Below are 17,343 nucleotides of genomic sequence, written 5' to 3'. Positions count from 1 at the left end.
AATCCGCACTCCGAAACACTGAACTAACACTGCAGTAATACAATGTCTGAGGTTTGGATTAAGACTAATTATTGGGACACAAGAAGTTTTACTCACATCTAACATGTGCTGCACTTGACCTGGTGAAAACTGATACTGACAATGGGTGCCAGAAGTATAAAATACTCAATCTGTGATAATAGCAATTGTCATTCCAAAGCTCAAATTTATCAGGAATAACTTGAACACAAGGTGTTCATATCATTGCTCTGGCAAATGGAACAAAGCCAGAGTCAGGCAGCAGCTGTTCTTTATTTGAAGCACAACAATATTAAGTGTTCTCATCTGGCTCCAAGTAATGGCACAGTGACCCACTAACTACGTCCAGCCCGCAGCTTAATGATGAAACAAAATGCAGCACCACCCTTGGTTGATGCCAAGTGCCACCCAGCTTATGTTCTCACCTTTGACTTGATCTCAGCCTTCGTCATTCCATCCGCTTTATTGTTTGCTTTCTGTGTTGGTGGTAACTTTCCTTCCCCAAGTGCCATCATCTCAGGACTGGGAGTCATAACTACAGGAAGGCAAGGGAATGTGTTAAGTACTAGATCATTACAGGGTTAATCACGCACCAAAGACCTACTGTATAAAGATCAGCTCCACACTTTTTCTTGATTACAATAAATTCAGAAGTTTTCCTCCAGGTTTTTTGCACATTTCTAGTCGAACCATGCACCAGTTTACTGTGACTGCAATGTCGTAGTTAGGAACATTTTAATTACTAAACAGAAGCATCTGTGGTAACCATAGGTTTACCATTGGTTTAAGTGTCAGCTTGGCTTTTGGAAGAACACAACAGATCATAGGTGGTATGTTCAAGCCCCATTCCAGATGCTCAGCAAGTAATTTAGGCTGATACTTAAGCACACTACTAAGGGAGAGCTGCATTGGTGGAGATGCCATTTTTTGCCTGAGATGTTAAGCGAAGGCCTCAAACGCTGATTCTGGTAGTTATAAACGATACCTTGCACTAAGTAAAGAACAGACAGCTCTCCACATGTCTGGCCAGTATTTTTCCACAAACATAAAAACCTGATCAACTAATGGTTCACCTGATCTCGCTGAATGTGGGACCTTTCTGGGCACAAGTTGGTGCTCCGTTTGTCTACATAACAAGTGCCATCACTTCAAAAACAATTTATTGACCATCAGGTACTTGGGGTTAGCCCAAGGATGTGATATGGTGCCTTGCACACAAGTTCTTTCTCACCACAGTCTTTCCAACAAAACACAGCATCAATAATTCTAATAGGCTTACAGTTTTATTTAGCTTACAGAAAATTCCTTGATTTAAATGAAAACTTATACGGCTCACTAATACATCAAGCACAGCATGAGTCAAATCCTCAATAACCTAGGGTGCAGGAAAGCTTGACTATCACAGAGCCATTTTAAGCACTGTTTACACAACTCAAGCTGGCACAAATGAGAGCAAGGTACAGGATGCTGAGGGGCAGAATTCCAGTGCCTTTACTACGGTCTTGTAGCAGCAATTTGACCAACATCCCACATGTTATCGAATGTGGGATGAGTAACCCACAACTATGGAACACCTGAGTTGGTGTAATGCCTTTCCTCGATTCCTACAGAGTGGTTTAGAGGTCTCTGTGCAAGCTCCAGCACATAGCCTGAATATCCAACCCCAAAAAGCAGATATCTCCTTAACACCAAATTGAATCATTTTAAGACAAATAAAAAAAAATTATGAGAAAAGCTGACAACTGGTCCCAAATGAACTCCCTTTGCAGAGTCTGTTTAAGCTGCAAATAAGGCTAATCCTGCTCTTATGTGCATCTATCCTGTAATCTCTAGCCTAGCTCAAAGTATGTGCTCGTGTCCTATAGCCCAATGGAAAGGCTGGAATGGGCAGACATGTGGCAAATGAAATTTAATGCAAAGTGTGAAGTGATACATTTTGATACAAAGAACAAGGAGAAGCAATATAAAATGAAGAGTACAATTCTAAACTAAGTGCAGGAACAGAGAGCCCTGGAGATATGTGCACAAATCATTGAAGGTGGCAGAGTCGATTGAGAAAGTGGTTAAAAAGCCATTCAGGACCTTGGGCTTTATAAACAGAGGCTTAGAGTATAAAAGCAAGGAAATTATGATGAACCTTTATAAAGTACTGCTTCAATCTTAACTGGAGTAGTGTATCCAATTCTGGGCACTGCACTTTAGGATGTGAAAGCTTTAGAGAGGGTGTAGAAAAAGATTTACGAAGATGGTTCCAAGGATGAGGAACTTAAGTTACATGGATAGATTGGAGAAGCTGGGGTTCTTCTCCTTAAGAGAAGGTTGAGAGGAGATTTGAGAGAGGTGTTCAAAGCCACAAAAGGTCTAGACAGAGTAGATGGAGAGAAACTGCTCGCACTGATGGAAGGGTCGAGAACCAGAGAACACTGATTTAAGGTGATTGGCAAAAGTAGCAAAGGCAACATGAGGAATTTTTTTTTGTATGCAGAGTGGTTAGGATCTGGAATGCACTGTCAAGAGCGTGGTGGAGACAGATTCAATTATGGCTTTCAAAAGTGAATTGGATAAGCACCTGAAGAGAAAAAATTTGCAGGGCTACAGGGAAAAGACAGGGGAGTGAAACTAGCTGAGCTGCTCTTGCAGAGAGCCGGCACAAACCGAACAAGCCGAACAGCTTCTGAGCTGTAACCATTCTATGCTCATTGTCCAAGTTAACTATTCTGCTTCCTCAAACGTTAATCATACCTGTCATTATTTTGAGGACATGGACCAAGTCTTTCCAGAAAATATTAGCTTAATTGTTTGCGAATGTCTTTACAATTTAGTCCCCGAAGCCTGGAGGCATTCCGTCCCATTCTCTATATATCCTTTATGAAGTAGGGCAACCACAACTCTTGCAGTCTGCAATACTGGACAATATCAATATAATTTGATCTGAAATTTGTCTTATCTATAGCTAGTAAACATATTTCCTTTAACGTACCCTCCAATTAAGACAGACTTGCATTCATATTGCACCTTTCACATCCTCAGGACATCCAATGAAGTACTTCTGAAGTGTAATCACAGTTGTAATGTAGGAAATGCAGCAACCAATTTACACACAGCAAGTTCCTAAAAGCTTCAATATGATAAGTGACTGAATAATCTGTTTTAATTATGTTGGTTGAGGGATAAATATTGTCCAGAACAGAGTGGAGAACTCCCCTGCTTTTCTTCAATAAAGTGAACATAAAAGATCTCATGGCACTAAAGCAAGGCCTTGATTTAACATCTCATCTGAAAGGCAGCACCTCTGACATTGCAGAGCTCCCTCAGTCCTACACTGAAATGTCAGCCTGCATTATGCGCTCAAGTCTCTGGAGTGGGACTTGAACCCATAAGAGTGCTACCCACTGAGCCACAGCTGACAAGTGACGAGTCACTTCTGCTGGTTTTGATAAGTTTGTGATTAGTACTCTGTGGTAACATTTATCCAGCAGGACCAGAAATGAACAGTTAAACCAGAAACCACAGACATCACTGAACTTTACAATGTTGTCACCGTCTTACACCACTGTGCTCATCAACTAGGGGTCTGGTACCTGTGCCCTTACCTGCTGAGCTATTTCCCATGTTTCCAGCCATGGAATAAGGAGATCCCTGTGGATTCATCATCCCAGCCATACTGTTCATGCCTTGATTGTAAGGGGAGCCAGCACCCATCATACCTCCCTGATTCAGGTTTGGATAGCCAGGTTGTCTGCATTAGAATGGGGAAAAATATTTTGAGAAAAAGATGAGCTAAGCACACCTATGGTTTGTGCACAAATCTCATGAACCATTACAAAAGATTGAAAGTACAGTGGGTTTAAAGTGGTCATAAATCCACTCCGCACAAATCGGCATGGACTTAGACTTCGTGGTTCTACTTCTAATGAAGGTATCCATGCCTTTGTGGACTGGCCAACTTTTAAGAAGGTGCTCAGTTCACTGGCCTCATGTCATTCGAGGGCTCTGGCTAATCACACAAAGAAACGAGCACAAAGAAAGGTCGACAGAGCGAGTGCACCTCACCTCCTGACAGCAGCCTGAGCTGCAATAATTCAAATATCTTCAGAAGGATGGTGTAACTGGGTAATCAGCCCTTGTCCAAACACAAAGTTCAATAAGAACAGGAGTAGGCCACCCAGCCCCTCAAGTCTGTTTTGTCATGGCTGATCTGTTTAACTCCATCTACCCACCTTGGTTCCGTAAATCTTAATACCCTTACCCAACAAAAAAACTATCCAGCAGTTTTGAATTTTTCAATCGACTCCTATACTCAGATTTTTCTTTGGCTGGGGTGGGGGTGGGGTGGTGTGTAGGGGAATACCATATTTCCACTACCTTTTGTGTGAAGAAATGCTTCACAACATCACCCCTGAATGGCCTCGCTCTAATTTTAAGTTTATGCCCCATTGCTCTGGAATCCCCTGCCAGAGGAAATAGTTTTGCAGTCTGATATGTGGCAGCTTGCTTTACAATGTAACAGTAATTAATTGAGAGTTACTATGTAAGCACTGAACAAAAAAATTAAAAAGTTAAACCTGCTCAGACCTGTCATTTAGATAACATTCATTCGATGATAAACTCAATACTAATTTTATATATCTTAATGTTTTGAACTACTAGATCCCATCACTGTACCTAGTTGTGGCTTCAGTATATTTGACTTCTGTTGAACTCCAGGCCAAGTTTTTGCCCATGCCTCCTCCTTTCTGCTTTTCAGACAAGTTACTATTGCTACAGCACACTGAATCTTTAACTCATTTGACATACTAATCAAGGTCACCGATTCATAGTTTTCGCAGAAACTCTGGCAGAAACTCCATCCCCCCACCCCAAAAAAAAAATTTGCACAAGCCGAATGTGCTACAGAATTTCACTTTTAGATTTACTAAATAACGAGCTTGGCAATCAATTTTGTACCTTTTTCCACATTAACTACTGGAACAAATAACCAGATGTGAGTGTGAATATGATGCAACAGAAACAGTATGATTATGAAGATGTCCTGTGCCCTCCACACCCAATGTTGGGTGACCTGCTGAGTGTGGCATTCCACCCAGGGTCACGGATACAATGACTGTCACCCCTTTTCACTTTACCTATCCTGAGGAACTCGGATACAGCAGCAACTGGCTGAAAAACTAGTACCCTGCCTCACTTCCTGATATACCACACACCACAGTGATTGGACTGTTCAACCATCGCGCAGTTGTTTACTTGCAGTAGTCTATTCCTGCAAAAATCGCACTAATCAATTCCCAGTTCAACTGTCAATCCCAATTCTCCTCATTACCTTCAGCACAGAAAGGGACTAATTAATCTTCATACAATTAAAGATAGTGAACCAGTACATCCATGTGCTGGCAACTACTATACCTTTCACTTCACTGCAGCATTCTTCAGACAAGTTCACCAGGATATTCTCAGGAGATAAATGCAACTATATACACATAACCGAAACAAACGACCCCCAATTCAAGGACCCCTGCTCCAGTCCAGATACCTGGTCCCCCACCCTGGAACTCCAACCCAGCCCCACTAACTTTGATCAAATGTATGCTCCAGTAATCTGCTAGCAGCCATTCTGTACAATGAGCACATCCCACCAAAACACATTAATAAAACACAATGTCTCACATTCAACTTCCAACTGTATTCATTCCCCTGAAACTTCCCAGTTCATGCTCTTCTCTATTCTGATGACTCCCATTGCATTCTCTTCAGTTTATTTTAATTTTACAGCCATGCACTCGCTGCTCCACTTACCTGTTCTGTACCGAGTTTGCTGCTGCATGCATCGCAGCAACTGCTGCATCCTGAGCCTTGCGGTTCATAGCTGGTGGTGGGCACATTCCTGAGGTCATTTGTGCCGACAGGTTTGCTGTATTCGGTGTCATATTGCCTCCATATGGCCGGTTCCCCATTGCAGTAGGGCCCATCCTCCCTGGTGGCATCCCAACGTAAGGCGGGGCTGGACCCTGACCATGCAATTGGTTGCCGGCAGTCATTGCATTCATGGTGCCTCCCAAGCCATAGTTTGCGTTGGGCATTGCGTTGTAGTTGGGTTGTCTGGGATAGCCTCCTGTTCAAAAGAGATGAAAAATAAGCATGGCAGAAACGTGCATCAATCTATCGAAAATAAAAACAGAAAATACTGGCAACACTCAGCAGGCCAAGCATCATATGGAGAGAGCATCAGTTAATACTTCAACTCAATGACCTTTCATCGGTATTTTGCTTTTTCCTCAATCTATCTGCCTTGGTCAAGATAAAAGAAGTTGAACAAAAATACAGCTGAACCCTTAGATGCTGAAGGGGAAGGAGTGACCCCAAAATAACTGAAGAAAGTGAATTAATGATCAGCAGATACATTATTGCACGGTGACCCGAGATGGGAATCTGCTACTTCCACCCAGCTCCCCACCACCCCACCCTGTAAACACAAGCACACCGTCACCTCACTCGCAGCCACAACATACTGAGGTTTCACAGCAGCTCAGCACCATTAGCAGGGTAACAGCAAGGGAGAAATACAGCACGAAGCACTCAAAGTTTGGCAAGAGACAGCTGACAGTGGTACAGTAAAAAAAAGGAGGAAATCCCTTGAAGCAAACATGACTGCAAGTGTGGAGTTATACAACACGTGAACAAAGTGGCAAAGCTAATTTATCCAATCCTGTTCATGTTAACAATACAAGTCCATGAAGAATTCACACATTAAGTGTCCAAATAAGTACTTGCAGCAGAAAAAAATGAATCGCATTTTCGTACATGCGATTATACTTGCATTTTGGGAGGCAAGGAGCCCATCCGTTAAATGTCTTTCCTGTGACATAGGGTGCAATCAGTGCAGGGGTTGGGGAAAGTCACATCAATACACATGGCCAAAGTTCCAACTCTTACACCCTAGCTCGACACATAAAGCACCAGACTCACCTTGAGGCCCATACTGGGCACCTTGAGGCCCATAGTTTCCAGAGTTATTCTGCTGATATGGGTTCATCCCAGCATGCATCTGGCCTCCAGAAGGTTGGCGTGGAGACAATGCTGACCCTGTTTGTGGGGAGCTGTATTGTGGCAGCTGGGGGGGTCTCTGCAAGTAGCCTGCAGAAGGGGAAAATGCAGTTCAGTGAAAACCAGGTATAGCTTCAACTACTGAACACATCACTCACTGCAAAGGTAAGGCATTTTGCAAAGGACCAAGACATTTTACCTACATGGTAAAGCTCCATATAAAGAGTAAGGATTTCTCCTCTTTTAAACACAAATGCATCAAACTTGATTAACTTCAACTCAGAGAGCCCCTTAATTTCCCTTGCCCAAACAATGGGCAATTCAACTCAATAATTCGAGATCAGAGGTAAAATATTCATGAGAACTTTCCCAAAGTATATTACCAAATATACTTTTTTTTCCATCCCCACACCACCCCAGACAGCTCAATTAGTTTGTGTGGTACATGGGCAAGTCAGAAAGGTCCCAGGTTCAATGCCTGGTGTGTACGGAGTTGGTTGGTCTCAGTAGTTGAGGCAGAGACCAATGTACCTTTGAAGGGAGGAGATAAACATTGATATGAGAGAAAGATATAGGGCCATGGGGAGAAAAAAAATCATTGGAATTAGATTTCAGAGTATTCAAAAGAGCAAGTAGAGACTTGATATGTTGAGTGGTCTCCCACTGTTCTGTAAGCTCCTATGCAGAACTAACTGGGGTGCTCCAACTGGCCATGCACCAAAGTGACTGGCACCTCAAACTGTACCACAGCACAACCAATGCCCTCAGGAGAGGGAAAGAAAGACTGAAAAATAAATTCCTTTCTATTGTAACACTAGTTTGCAAACCATTTCCTGGTAGTATAAAGATAATTGTATTTTGGCAAACTGCAGCAATGCAAGGCGAATATTTGGTACCTCTAGTCCGTATGTTAATACATTTACTCTTTGTGTACTTGGTAGAGAAATTATGTCAGCTGGACTAGTGAACACAGATTGAATATGGTTTAGTACTCTATAGTCAGCTGCAAAACTTGGCTATGAGCTCACCTCGGTCCTGCCCCATAGCAGAAGGATTCATGGCGGGATGCAGAATTCCATCGGACTGACCACTTGGAGGGCGGGGTGGCATCTGATTACCTGTATGCAAAGAATTGACAAGTTACTTGTTACCCAAAAGAACGAGGAAGCATTGCTGCAGGATGCGATGGGGTGAGAAATTAGAGTTGCTGCCTCTTCAACAAGCAATGGAATGAGCTGAGTGTAATAGTTAACCCAGCTGATGCTGGAGGAACAGATAGGCATGCAACTTTAACACATGGTGCCCTGGTTGGGAGGCAGTTGCTTAACTGCATCAATTTTTAATGCAGAGTTTGAGGTAGGGTCCGGCTGGAGCTTCCATCTGCTTTCTGTGGTCCTCTTGCATAGTTGCTATTTTTACATTGAGGCCACTTTAGTGCAGTATGTAACTATCAACGACCACCTGTAAATAAGGCTTTGGGATCTGAGCTGCTGAGAGGACAGCAGGACTTATTTCAGAGACAAATGCTCTAACTCAGCTACAAGGAAAATGCAGCTAATTTAGGGGCAGAGTCCCAGGACACTCTACATGCATGATCCTGAAGTTTGTTCTGCTCAGTACCTTTAAACCAGCTTACAAATATGTTAATTAACTCTCAGTTTTGATCGAGTTTTTCATTTTCTCCCCACTATTGGCAACTAAGAAAATAAAACTCTTAAGAGTAAGACAACATGACCCAGAATAGCTGCAAACATCCCCATCCCACCACTAGCTGATGAGGGAATTCTTCATGCAACAAACCTTTGCAACGAAACACACACAAACACATTCCTACCTGGTACAGCTGCTGGGGACAACGGCCCTGACCTGGACTGGGTTACGCTAGCTGGCGATCCCACAGGTGAAGGTGATGGACCACGGATTCCAGGCAAGTGTGGAGAGGTATGAGGGGAGAATGGTGACTGTGCAGGGTTACTTTGCTCCCCTTGACTGCTGGAGATTCCTGATGTACTCACTCCTGGGCTCAGTGCCCCCTCTGTCCCAGTCGGCAAATCATCAATAGAACCCGACAAATCCTACAAATCCAGAAGCACAATTAATTCACCTGCACTTCATGCATAATGACATTTATGTCAGATTTTTTGCAAACTGATACATCTTGAACCTCTCACTTCTGCAAGTATCGAAATGGTGAAAATTGTTTAAAGAAAATGAACCAAAGTTAGACTAAGCATCAAGTGGGAGGGGTGGGATGGAGGAAAGGTCTCTTGAGGGACCCAACTCATTAGACACAATGAAATACAAAACAGCTTCCTTCATTAATGAGTGGAAACAATCATTTGAACAGACTAACAAAACCCCTTTATTGCACAACTCCCAGTCTATGCCCTTCCTGTACAGCCATCATCAGACAGAAGTGTGTCTAGGCGGTAGGGAAGTGCTAGAAAGCAGAGCCCCTCCCCCCCCCCCCCCCTCCCTCAGATACAAACACTGTTCTGTGTTCAATGACTGGAGCAAAACCATCAGGGCACTTCTTTCCTCGTCACCAATGGAGGGCCAATGGGATGTTCCCCCACTCCAACCCCCACAGTCCAGCTCAAGCTGGTCGCTTCACATAGCCACTGAGATTGGGGCGGCAGTGTATCCAACATGGGTCTGACAGCAAAACAACTCATACAAAGTAAGGCAGGAAATAGAAATCACCCACAATATATATTGACTGTGGAATAACAATATTTCTTTAGCTTGAAAAAAACTACTGAATATATATTTGCTTTGGGCAAGTTGCTATTACAATGCATCAAATCCAAAGACTTGCTTTTAGATAGTGCCAAATGAGGGAAGGCAAGGGGGAGCCAAAGTGCTGAATTAACCTGCTGACACACAATCACAGTTTAAATGCAGCACTCAGCATCCCATGACCTTCAATAGAGTCTGAATTGATGGACTTAAGAGAGGGGTGACGCCTCACTGCACATCTTTTAAATCCCAAATCTGGGGATATGCTGAAGTTAAGGGTTCACTAAACTGTGGGTGGTGGAAGTTGGAGAGTGGGTATTCACATGCCTGCTCCTGCCATGTTTTAAGTGTAGCCCTGGCTGGCACAGTCAGTCAGTCTGGGATTACCATCCTCTCATGCACAATGACATCATCATTACATTTAAATTACTGGAACTACTTTTTTTCTTGCTCTTTGAAAATGTGTTCAAAGCATTAGACAACAATTGAGTAATTAGCTATCAGCTGGAGACAGGACAAGGTTCACAGTTAAATCTCCCTGTGTACAAGTCCTACTAGAAGCATTGCACAACCTAAGACTGCACACAGTTCCAGCCAAACTCATTCCCCTTTTATAATTTTATTTCATTTTAGTGTGATAAGCAGAGATTCATGAAATCCCTTACATTTTACATCCCACTCACATTGTCGACCACAACCCACGGCTTGGGCCATACATGTACCACATAAGGTTTCACAACATACCAATTCCTACCAAATGCAAGCTCCCGAAAATTCAGTCACACCCCACAGACCCTACCCCAGATCACCGAGGAAGAATCCTACAGTAAACTTGCCTCAGTCGTCTTTGAATCACTGCATATTAGTTTGTTACTTCTGTTGTCCCTGGACAGGCTATGAATGAGGCACACTGTCAGGCAGCCCTTCAGCTCCCAAGTTTGAATCTCAGCTTTACACTTTAAATTGTCTTTTTCAATGTTACTCCAGGTAGCCGAGTCATTCATTTAGCTAGTTACAGGACGCTAACTCAAAAAATCACAAGCTTCTAACTGCATGTCTCCTCCCCAACCCCAGCACCCAAAAGCAAGCAGAGACAGTAATCCTGAACAATCACAGAACATTAGCTTACAGGAACTAATCAGGCCTGTTTTACACATTGTTGGTTACTCCAACTTACAAAATGGTGGTTAAACAACAGAAAATGGCAGCCTCGGTCACCATATCCACATACGGAGGGTCTGTCCAAGCAGCCTAACTTATTCTTGTGACAAAAGCTACCAGGTTTCCCCAATACTTTGGTTACAACATGTAATGGATTCAAATTTAAGTGAACTGCTTGTCCTTGATTCAACAGCATGGGCAGTTACACACAGAACCAGCTTAAGAGTATTCTCAGATTAATACTGCACACAGGGAATCAGCCAATATGTGCAGAGTTTTGTTCCACACACATTACTCAATTACTATTTTACAGTGGAGCTATCATTGTGACAACAAATTAATTTTTAATCTTTAGTTGATACGGGTGTGGCTGCATTCATCTAATTTTGCGATGGTAAAGGTTCTACACTGAAGTCGAGGAGGAGGGGATCACTCAGGGTATTTATGTCAACGCGCACGGGATTGAAAGAAGCCAGGACGGAATCTATCATTAATAAGGCCTCCTATGTAAATATTCCTTTAAGCAGAAGGTAATATTACTGGACTAAAGAAGCCACATGACTGAGAAAACAATTCCTACTCCGAAGCTTCCAATTCAGCAAAGTGTCCAAATAAGCTTAGAACGGTTCCCATGGTCCGATACCAATACTGCTGATCTGCAGTGAGCGCGGCACAAGTTCAGAGAGCCTCTTGCTGATGTGACGCTAGCTTTCTCATCCTGTCAGTGCTCAAGGCTCAGCCAACATTTACATTTGTAAACAATAACAGAATGAGTGGACTGGTTTGTCTCACGTGCTTTCCATGTGCTTTCGATTTATTGCCCATCTGCCATTACCATCAAAACACTGGAAGCTATCCAAGTATTTCACACTGAATCTCACACTCCTGACTGGCTCCCTAACAAAAGCCTTGAGCTTTCTTTTGAAATCCTGCCCAGATTTATTTCGGGCTCTGACCTGATGAATGAGTGTTGATTACTCCACAGAGTCTGTTGTGTTGAGGTGATGTCACTGTGTACTCACTGCTCCCTGACATGTCATGTACACTTGGCCACTCTTGCCACTGCCTCCATGCCCTGGAGATATAAAACACCACCCGACCCTACCTTGGGGGTATACTGCTGGCAATCATACATCAAGTAACTCAGCAATTGCGCTTTCTTCACTAATATATTGCCCTCAATAATTAACAATTTATCTACTTGTCTTCAAGCTCCAAGTGTTGCCTTCACCCGAATTACACACAGCACCACTATGCCACATCCCCACTCCCCCAACCCCGTACTATTCACAGCACCATCCCAGAGGTTGGCTCCTTTCTTACTGCCATTCTCCCGGTGAAAGCTCAAGTCTCTATAAACTACCTCTCTCACCTTCCCCCATTTTCAACAGGGCTCAACATACATATCTATTTTATTAAAAACTCATTCAGATCATTGAGGCCAGCTGTTGGGAACTGGGAAAGTATAAATTTAAACAACTTTTCTGGATGTCTGAATCTAGATCTGAACACCAGATACAAAGTGCGATAGTCTGCCCTGGCTCCATTTGTGCAACGGTTTCCATTAAGCACACATGCTACAGAGGATCAGTACAAAATCTGTCTCTAGTAAAAGTCACTTTCCAGAGACATTCCTTCGAAGAGGGGGCCATGCACTCAATTTTCTGCCTCTTCCCCCACAGTGCTCCATTTCCAGCTCACCTCTTCCAACCAGCTGCCATAAGGCATGGGAGAACAACCCGAAAATGAGCCTCTCTCTGATATTCCCTCATCTCCACTTAGGAAGTCTTACAAAAGAGGCGTGAAGGTGAAGGAGAAGCAGACACAATCCAGCCACAACCCTGATGTGTTTTTAGTTTTTTCATCACTGCAACACCTGCACTTAAAATGTTTCTCAATACAGACTCCACTTTCAGTACAATCTCGGTAAAATCAAAATGATCCCAGGTTCTGCTATAGTTTGCTAAATACTGGCTATTCACTTCTATGACCTTAGTTCAAATCCAGTTCAGACTGGATTGAATGCCATCTGCTTGCTGCTCAAGTCTCGAGAGTTTGGCCAGGCTCGGCGCGGTCTCGAGAGTTTGGCCAGGCTCGGCGCGGTCCTATAGCATTAAACTGCCCCAAACTGGCAATCTCTCAAGGGGCCACAGGCTGGCTGGCACACAGAAATAGATAAAACTGCCAGACTGGTACAACACAGGGCACTTGGGGGCTGAGTCCAGGAAGCTTTACTCTGCATTTCATTGAGGGAGTGCTTGAAGCAGACACTAATTGCCTGAAATGGAAAGTGGTGTCTGCCTGGTACGAACACCTCTCATCTTGATAAGCACAACAAACAATTTCTATTAACAGAACAGAACTTGAGAGAATTAGGTGAGAAACACAATAATTAAATCCAAGACATCACTTTCAAAAGGAACAAGTCAGTCTTGGTGATGTATTTTTCACCATGTGTAAAGTTATCAACATCGTGACTAACATTGCTCTGAGCACACTGACATATACAGGAGCTGAACTCCAACAGTGAAAGTGGAAGGGCCCAGCTTTGAGGCTACAGGCTGTCTGCTGGGTCATTGGCTGTGCAGGAACCTGCACAGAATACATTTTTTTCTTTTTTCTCCACAAACTGCAAATGATCACAAGCTCCATGAAGTGGTGGCCTGGTGCTTTTCAAAATGGAACAGGTGTTCCAAATGCAAACTCCAGGCCAAAGAAAAAAAAGGAGATAGCCAGGGTGCCAGCTTACTTGTTGCTTCCTCTGCTCTTCTCACTTTGCTGTAGATCCACCTGTTTTTGAACAATAGTCAAACCACCCCCTCCCAACCCAATTAAATGACACAAGGTACCAGCATTAGCTTCTGAGTGAAATAAGAGCAGGCCTACTGGGCACACAATCTCACTTCCTGAAAGATACAATTCACAGAAGGCAGGTGCAACTCTGATGTATTTAAATTCAGAGCTCTCTTTTAATCTTTGTTACTTGTGTCTCGATAGTAATACTTCTCATGTACTGAACATACTGAGGACGCAGAACATCTAAGAGCTACCAGGAGGAAGCATTTACTGCAAAGGCACTCCTAATATGTTGGAATCATTTTATGCAGCTCAACTTTTCTTTAAAACCAAAGTAAATTCCTCTGTAGAGCTCAGGTGACTGTCACTTGGTGAAAATGCAGAGTCTGCTGAAAGATTCATGATCAGCTGGCTGGTTACAAAGTAGAGCTCATCATTGCATACAGTGCAGAGGGCCCATTTTCACTTAGGGTCAAATCCTTGGGGCTTAGAAAATCCGTAATCTCAAAACAAAATGGATACATGAAGGGGCAAGGGGTTTCACTAAAAATAAATTATGTCCCCCCACCCCACCCCCCCGGACACATCAACACTCTCATAGTTGAACTTTTACACATACAGGTGAAGGCTTATTCATAGTCATATACAGCACTGAAGTATTCTCAAATGGGTGCAAGACAGCACTGCAAAACCTTTACAGCAAGTTAATTTCAGTAAAGATCAACTAGCTCACCCACCCATATGCGAACACCAACAGACCACTGAAGCACAGGGCCCTCCTTTGAGAGTACAATGAACACGCTGACCCTCCTCAAGCAGTTATTCCAGAATCCTTACTCACCAAGCAATGCTCAAGAAGGCATAGGTAGCCAGGCTGGGGTAGGGGGAAGCACAACAGACAGCTACACATGCTTGCAAAATAAATGCTCCAGTGCATCCTGAACATGTTAGTCACCCTATGACAGGGGAATAGGAACGGCTGTGCCAGTCTAAGTAATTCAAAAGGATTTTGTCCTGCTCATTAACTATTTAGAGGGGTTTAAAACAGGAAAATGGCAGAGACAAGTGACTGTTTCTGTCCCCATTATATTACCAAGTGAGTGCTTGCTCTGCCCTGAAGGCATGTGTGGCTCATCAAGAGGAAGGGCTGAACTATTTAAAACATATTTACTCCACAAGAACAATGGAGTATTTTGAGAGAGACGATGAATCCCTCTACAAGACGCTTTGTGTATCAGGAACCCAAGAATGGCTCTCTGCAACAGCAGCATTTGCTAGTTGTTTTCATGAGGAAATGTGTTAAGGGAAAGGAGCAGAATGAAGCCTCTTCTCTGCATTTAAGCACTAGTGAGGGATTATTCATTTGTCGAGTGTTGTTATACCTGCACCTCAGCTGTAGCAGATCAGCAGGATGTTTATATAGCACAGTTTTAACCCTTAAAGACTGTGCTCCATTCTGGCAGTTTGGGGCATTCGCATGATTGCTGCAACAGCCAGAAATAGTTCAGCCAGCCAAAGCAATAGCGTCTGCCTGAGATCACGTGGTGTCAGTAGCCAATTATACAGCAGTTTCGCCCCTCAGAAGTGGGGTTGTTCATGTAAATGAGTGGGTGATATGCATTTAGAAATAGAATCTTCAATAATTCCAGTGGACCACAGATAAATGTAGGAAACAGAGGTCCATCCACACTTGTGGCTCAGACTGTAGAATTGTGGGAACAAGAGCTCTCCAGTGTATCCAGCTTGCAATACTTCAGACCACCTGAGAGTTTAGCACCATTACCAGACACAAAACAAGGAAGTGATCTCAGGCACAGGGTGCCTCAGTGATTAGATAAACAGATTATATTCCCAGCTTTCCCAGTAAAGCTTGGAACAGGTTCCTGGGACTTGTAGAAGTTAATATAAAACATCCAGGATTTCTCATTTACCAAAAACAAGACAGTCTTGGAAGAACCAAAACTCTCAAAATTTGGAAAAACGATTCCAGGTATATTCAATTAGCTCCTGCACTTCAACTTTATTAAAAGTCAACAGATAACTTTATTAGGAATCAAGTGACAATATCTGTTCTAGCCCAATGTAAGATAGTTGCAACTAATAAGCTTGCAAACAGAAGTTCAGACTTTCTTCCTGTATGTCATGTCCAGTTTTGCTCCCATTTCCAAAGCATCCATTGCCATGCAGTATTCCTGGGCAAGAGACAACTCCCAGCCATCTAGGCTGCTGCCACCATTGTGAAACTGGGTGGCCCTTGTGAGATGCTCATCCTCAATGCACACCATGCCTGACATTTGTTGTTCACCTCAGACTGTGAAAGAACAGCACGCAAGCTGGTGATGGGGCGAATCATATGCAAGTTCAATGGATTGGCCAGATTCTGAGCCATGATGGAGACAACGGCAATCTGGCACTTTAACAATGGACATCACCACCTCCTCTCATTGAAGACATTACTGTAGGTGGGCATAAGCAGTACTGGGAAGACCAGAACAGTAATATGGCACACATTCATTATAGATGAGTAGATTCCAGTCTTTCCTGAGAGTTCCCATCAGTCACCAGGAACACAGAAGATTCAAACCTTTTACTTTAACCATGTGGACTGCTGCAGACCAAAAATCATGCTTTCTTCACTGCTAACAGCCCCTCCAACCAAAGGGTACATACCCCATGCCTGAATGAGACTGAGCTACAGCTGCAAGTATCAGGGCCTTGTGGTGAGGAGTCAAATCTCAGGAAGTGATGACGGGTATGATGTTAACACCAAACATATAGCGGATCACAGAAATGAAACCGTGTCTAATTGTACCCAATGTCTAAACCAGCTGCGAACAACACCAAGTACCAAATTTGTATTTAATAATAAAAATCCAAGTTTGAAAGATCTGCTGAAACCCCATTATGATTTTGCATTTTTACACATATAGCCCTTGCGTTCAGTATCAATGACCCCAATGAATAAGAGTGTGTCTCTATCTGCTTAAGAACTGATCAGAGAACCCTTTGCCACAAAAAACGGCACTCTCTTCAGTAGAACGATGAATGTACTCTAACAACCTAACGCTCTAGCTATAAACCAATAACCATGTTTATTCAGCATTAAACAGGTAAACAAACAGCACATGGTACAGACAGTATTTTGATAGGTATGGTAGTTACTGATACTGGGCTAGCAACTCAAGGAGTCATGGGTTCAAATCCCACAACTGCAAGTGGTGAAGCTGAACATTTTACTCTATTAATGCTCTTATATAAATGCAAGCTGCTCAAGGCCTAATCAGTGTTTTATAAAGCTTTAACATAACTTTCTTCTATGCCTCTATTTAAAATCAAGAATTGCCTTCTCAACTGGTCATGCCACCTTCAAAGGTTTGCGTACATTCACCCCCAGGTCTCTCTAATTCTGCACCCCCCCCACCCCAAGATTGTATAGATGGGGAGTAAATGTCACCCACACCAACAGTAGAAGCCATCCTTGATCCAGCTCAGTCGCCCTGCTGGCTGGAGCCTGAGCCCAAGCAGCCAAATATAATCCAGACCACAAAGGAACTGCATAGCTCCACCCTCTCAGACCAAGTCCCTGCC

The 17,343-nt window shown here is 43.2% G+C and overlaps 1 protein-coding gene across 5 annotated transcripts in view; it reads right to left on the bottom strand.

Annotated features, from left to right (window-relative positions):
* The window catches only part of LOC137347205 (AT-rich interactive domain-containing protein 1A-like), an 87,897-nt gene that overhangs the window by 29,794 nt on the left and 40,760 nt on the right, over positions 1–17,343 (bottom strand). For all 5 annotated transcript variants that reach the window (XM_068011424.1, XM_068011421.1, XM_068011422.1 and 2 more), the window contains exons 5-10: positions 8,894–9,134; positions 8,088–8,177; positions 6,982–7,149; positions 5,812–6,127; positions 3,612–3,757; positions 444–553 (exon numbers count right to left, since the gene is read on the bottom strand). In XM_068011424.1, the coding sequence (XP_067867525.1) occupies positions 444–553; positions 3,612–3,757; positions 5,812–6,127; positions 6,982–7,149; positions 8,088–8,177; positions 8,894–9,134 (1,071 nt within the window). The remainder of the gene's footprint in view (positions 1–443; positions 554–3,611; positions 3,758–5,811; positions 6,128–6,981; positions 7,150–8,087; positions 8,178–8,893; positions 9,135–17,343) is intronic.

The sequence above is a fragment of the Heterodontus francisci genome, chromosome 31 (genome assembly GCF_036365525.1).
Source record: "Heterodontus francisci isolate sHetFra1 chromosome 31, sHetFra1.hap1, whole genome shotgun sequence".
Lineage (NCBI taxonomy): Eukaryota > Metazoa > Chordata > Chondrichthyes > Heterodontiformes > Heterodontidae > Heterodontus > Heterodontus francisci.
This window is presented reverse-complemented; position numbering and strand designations above follow the sequence as displayed.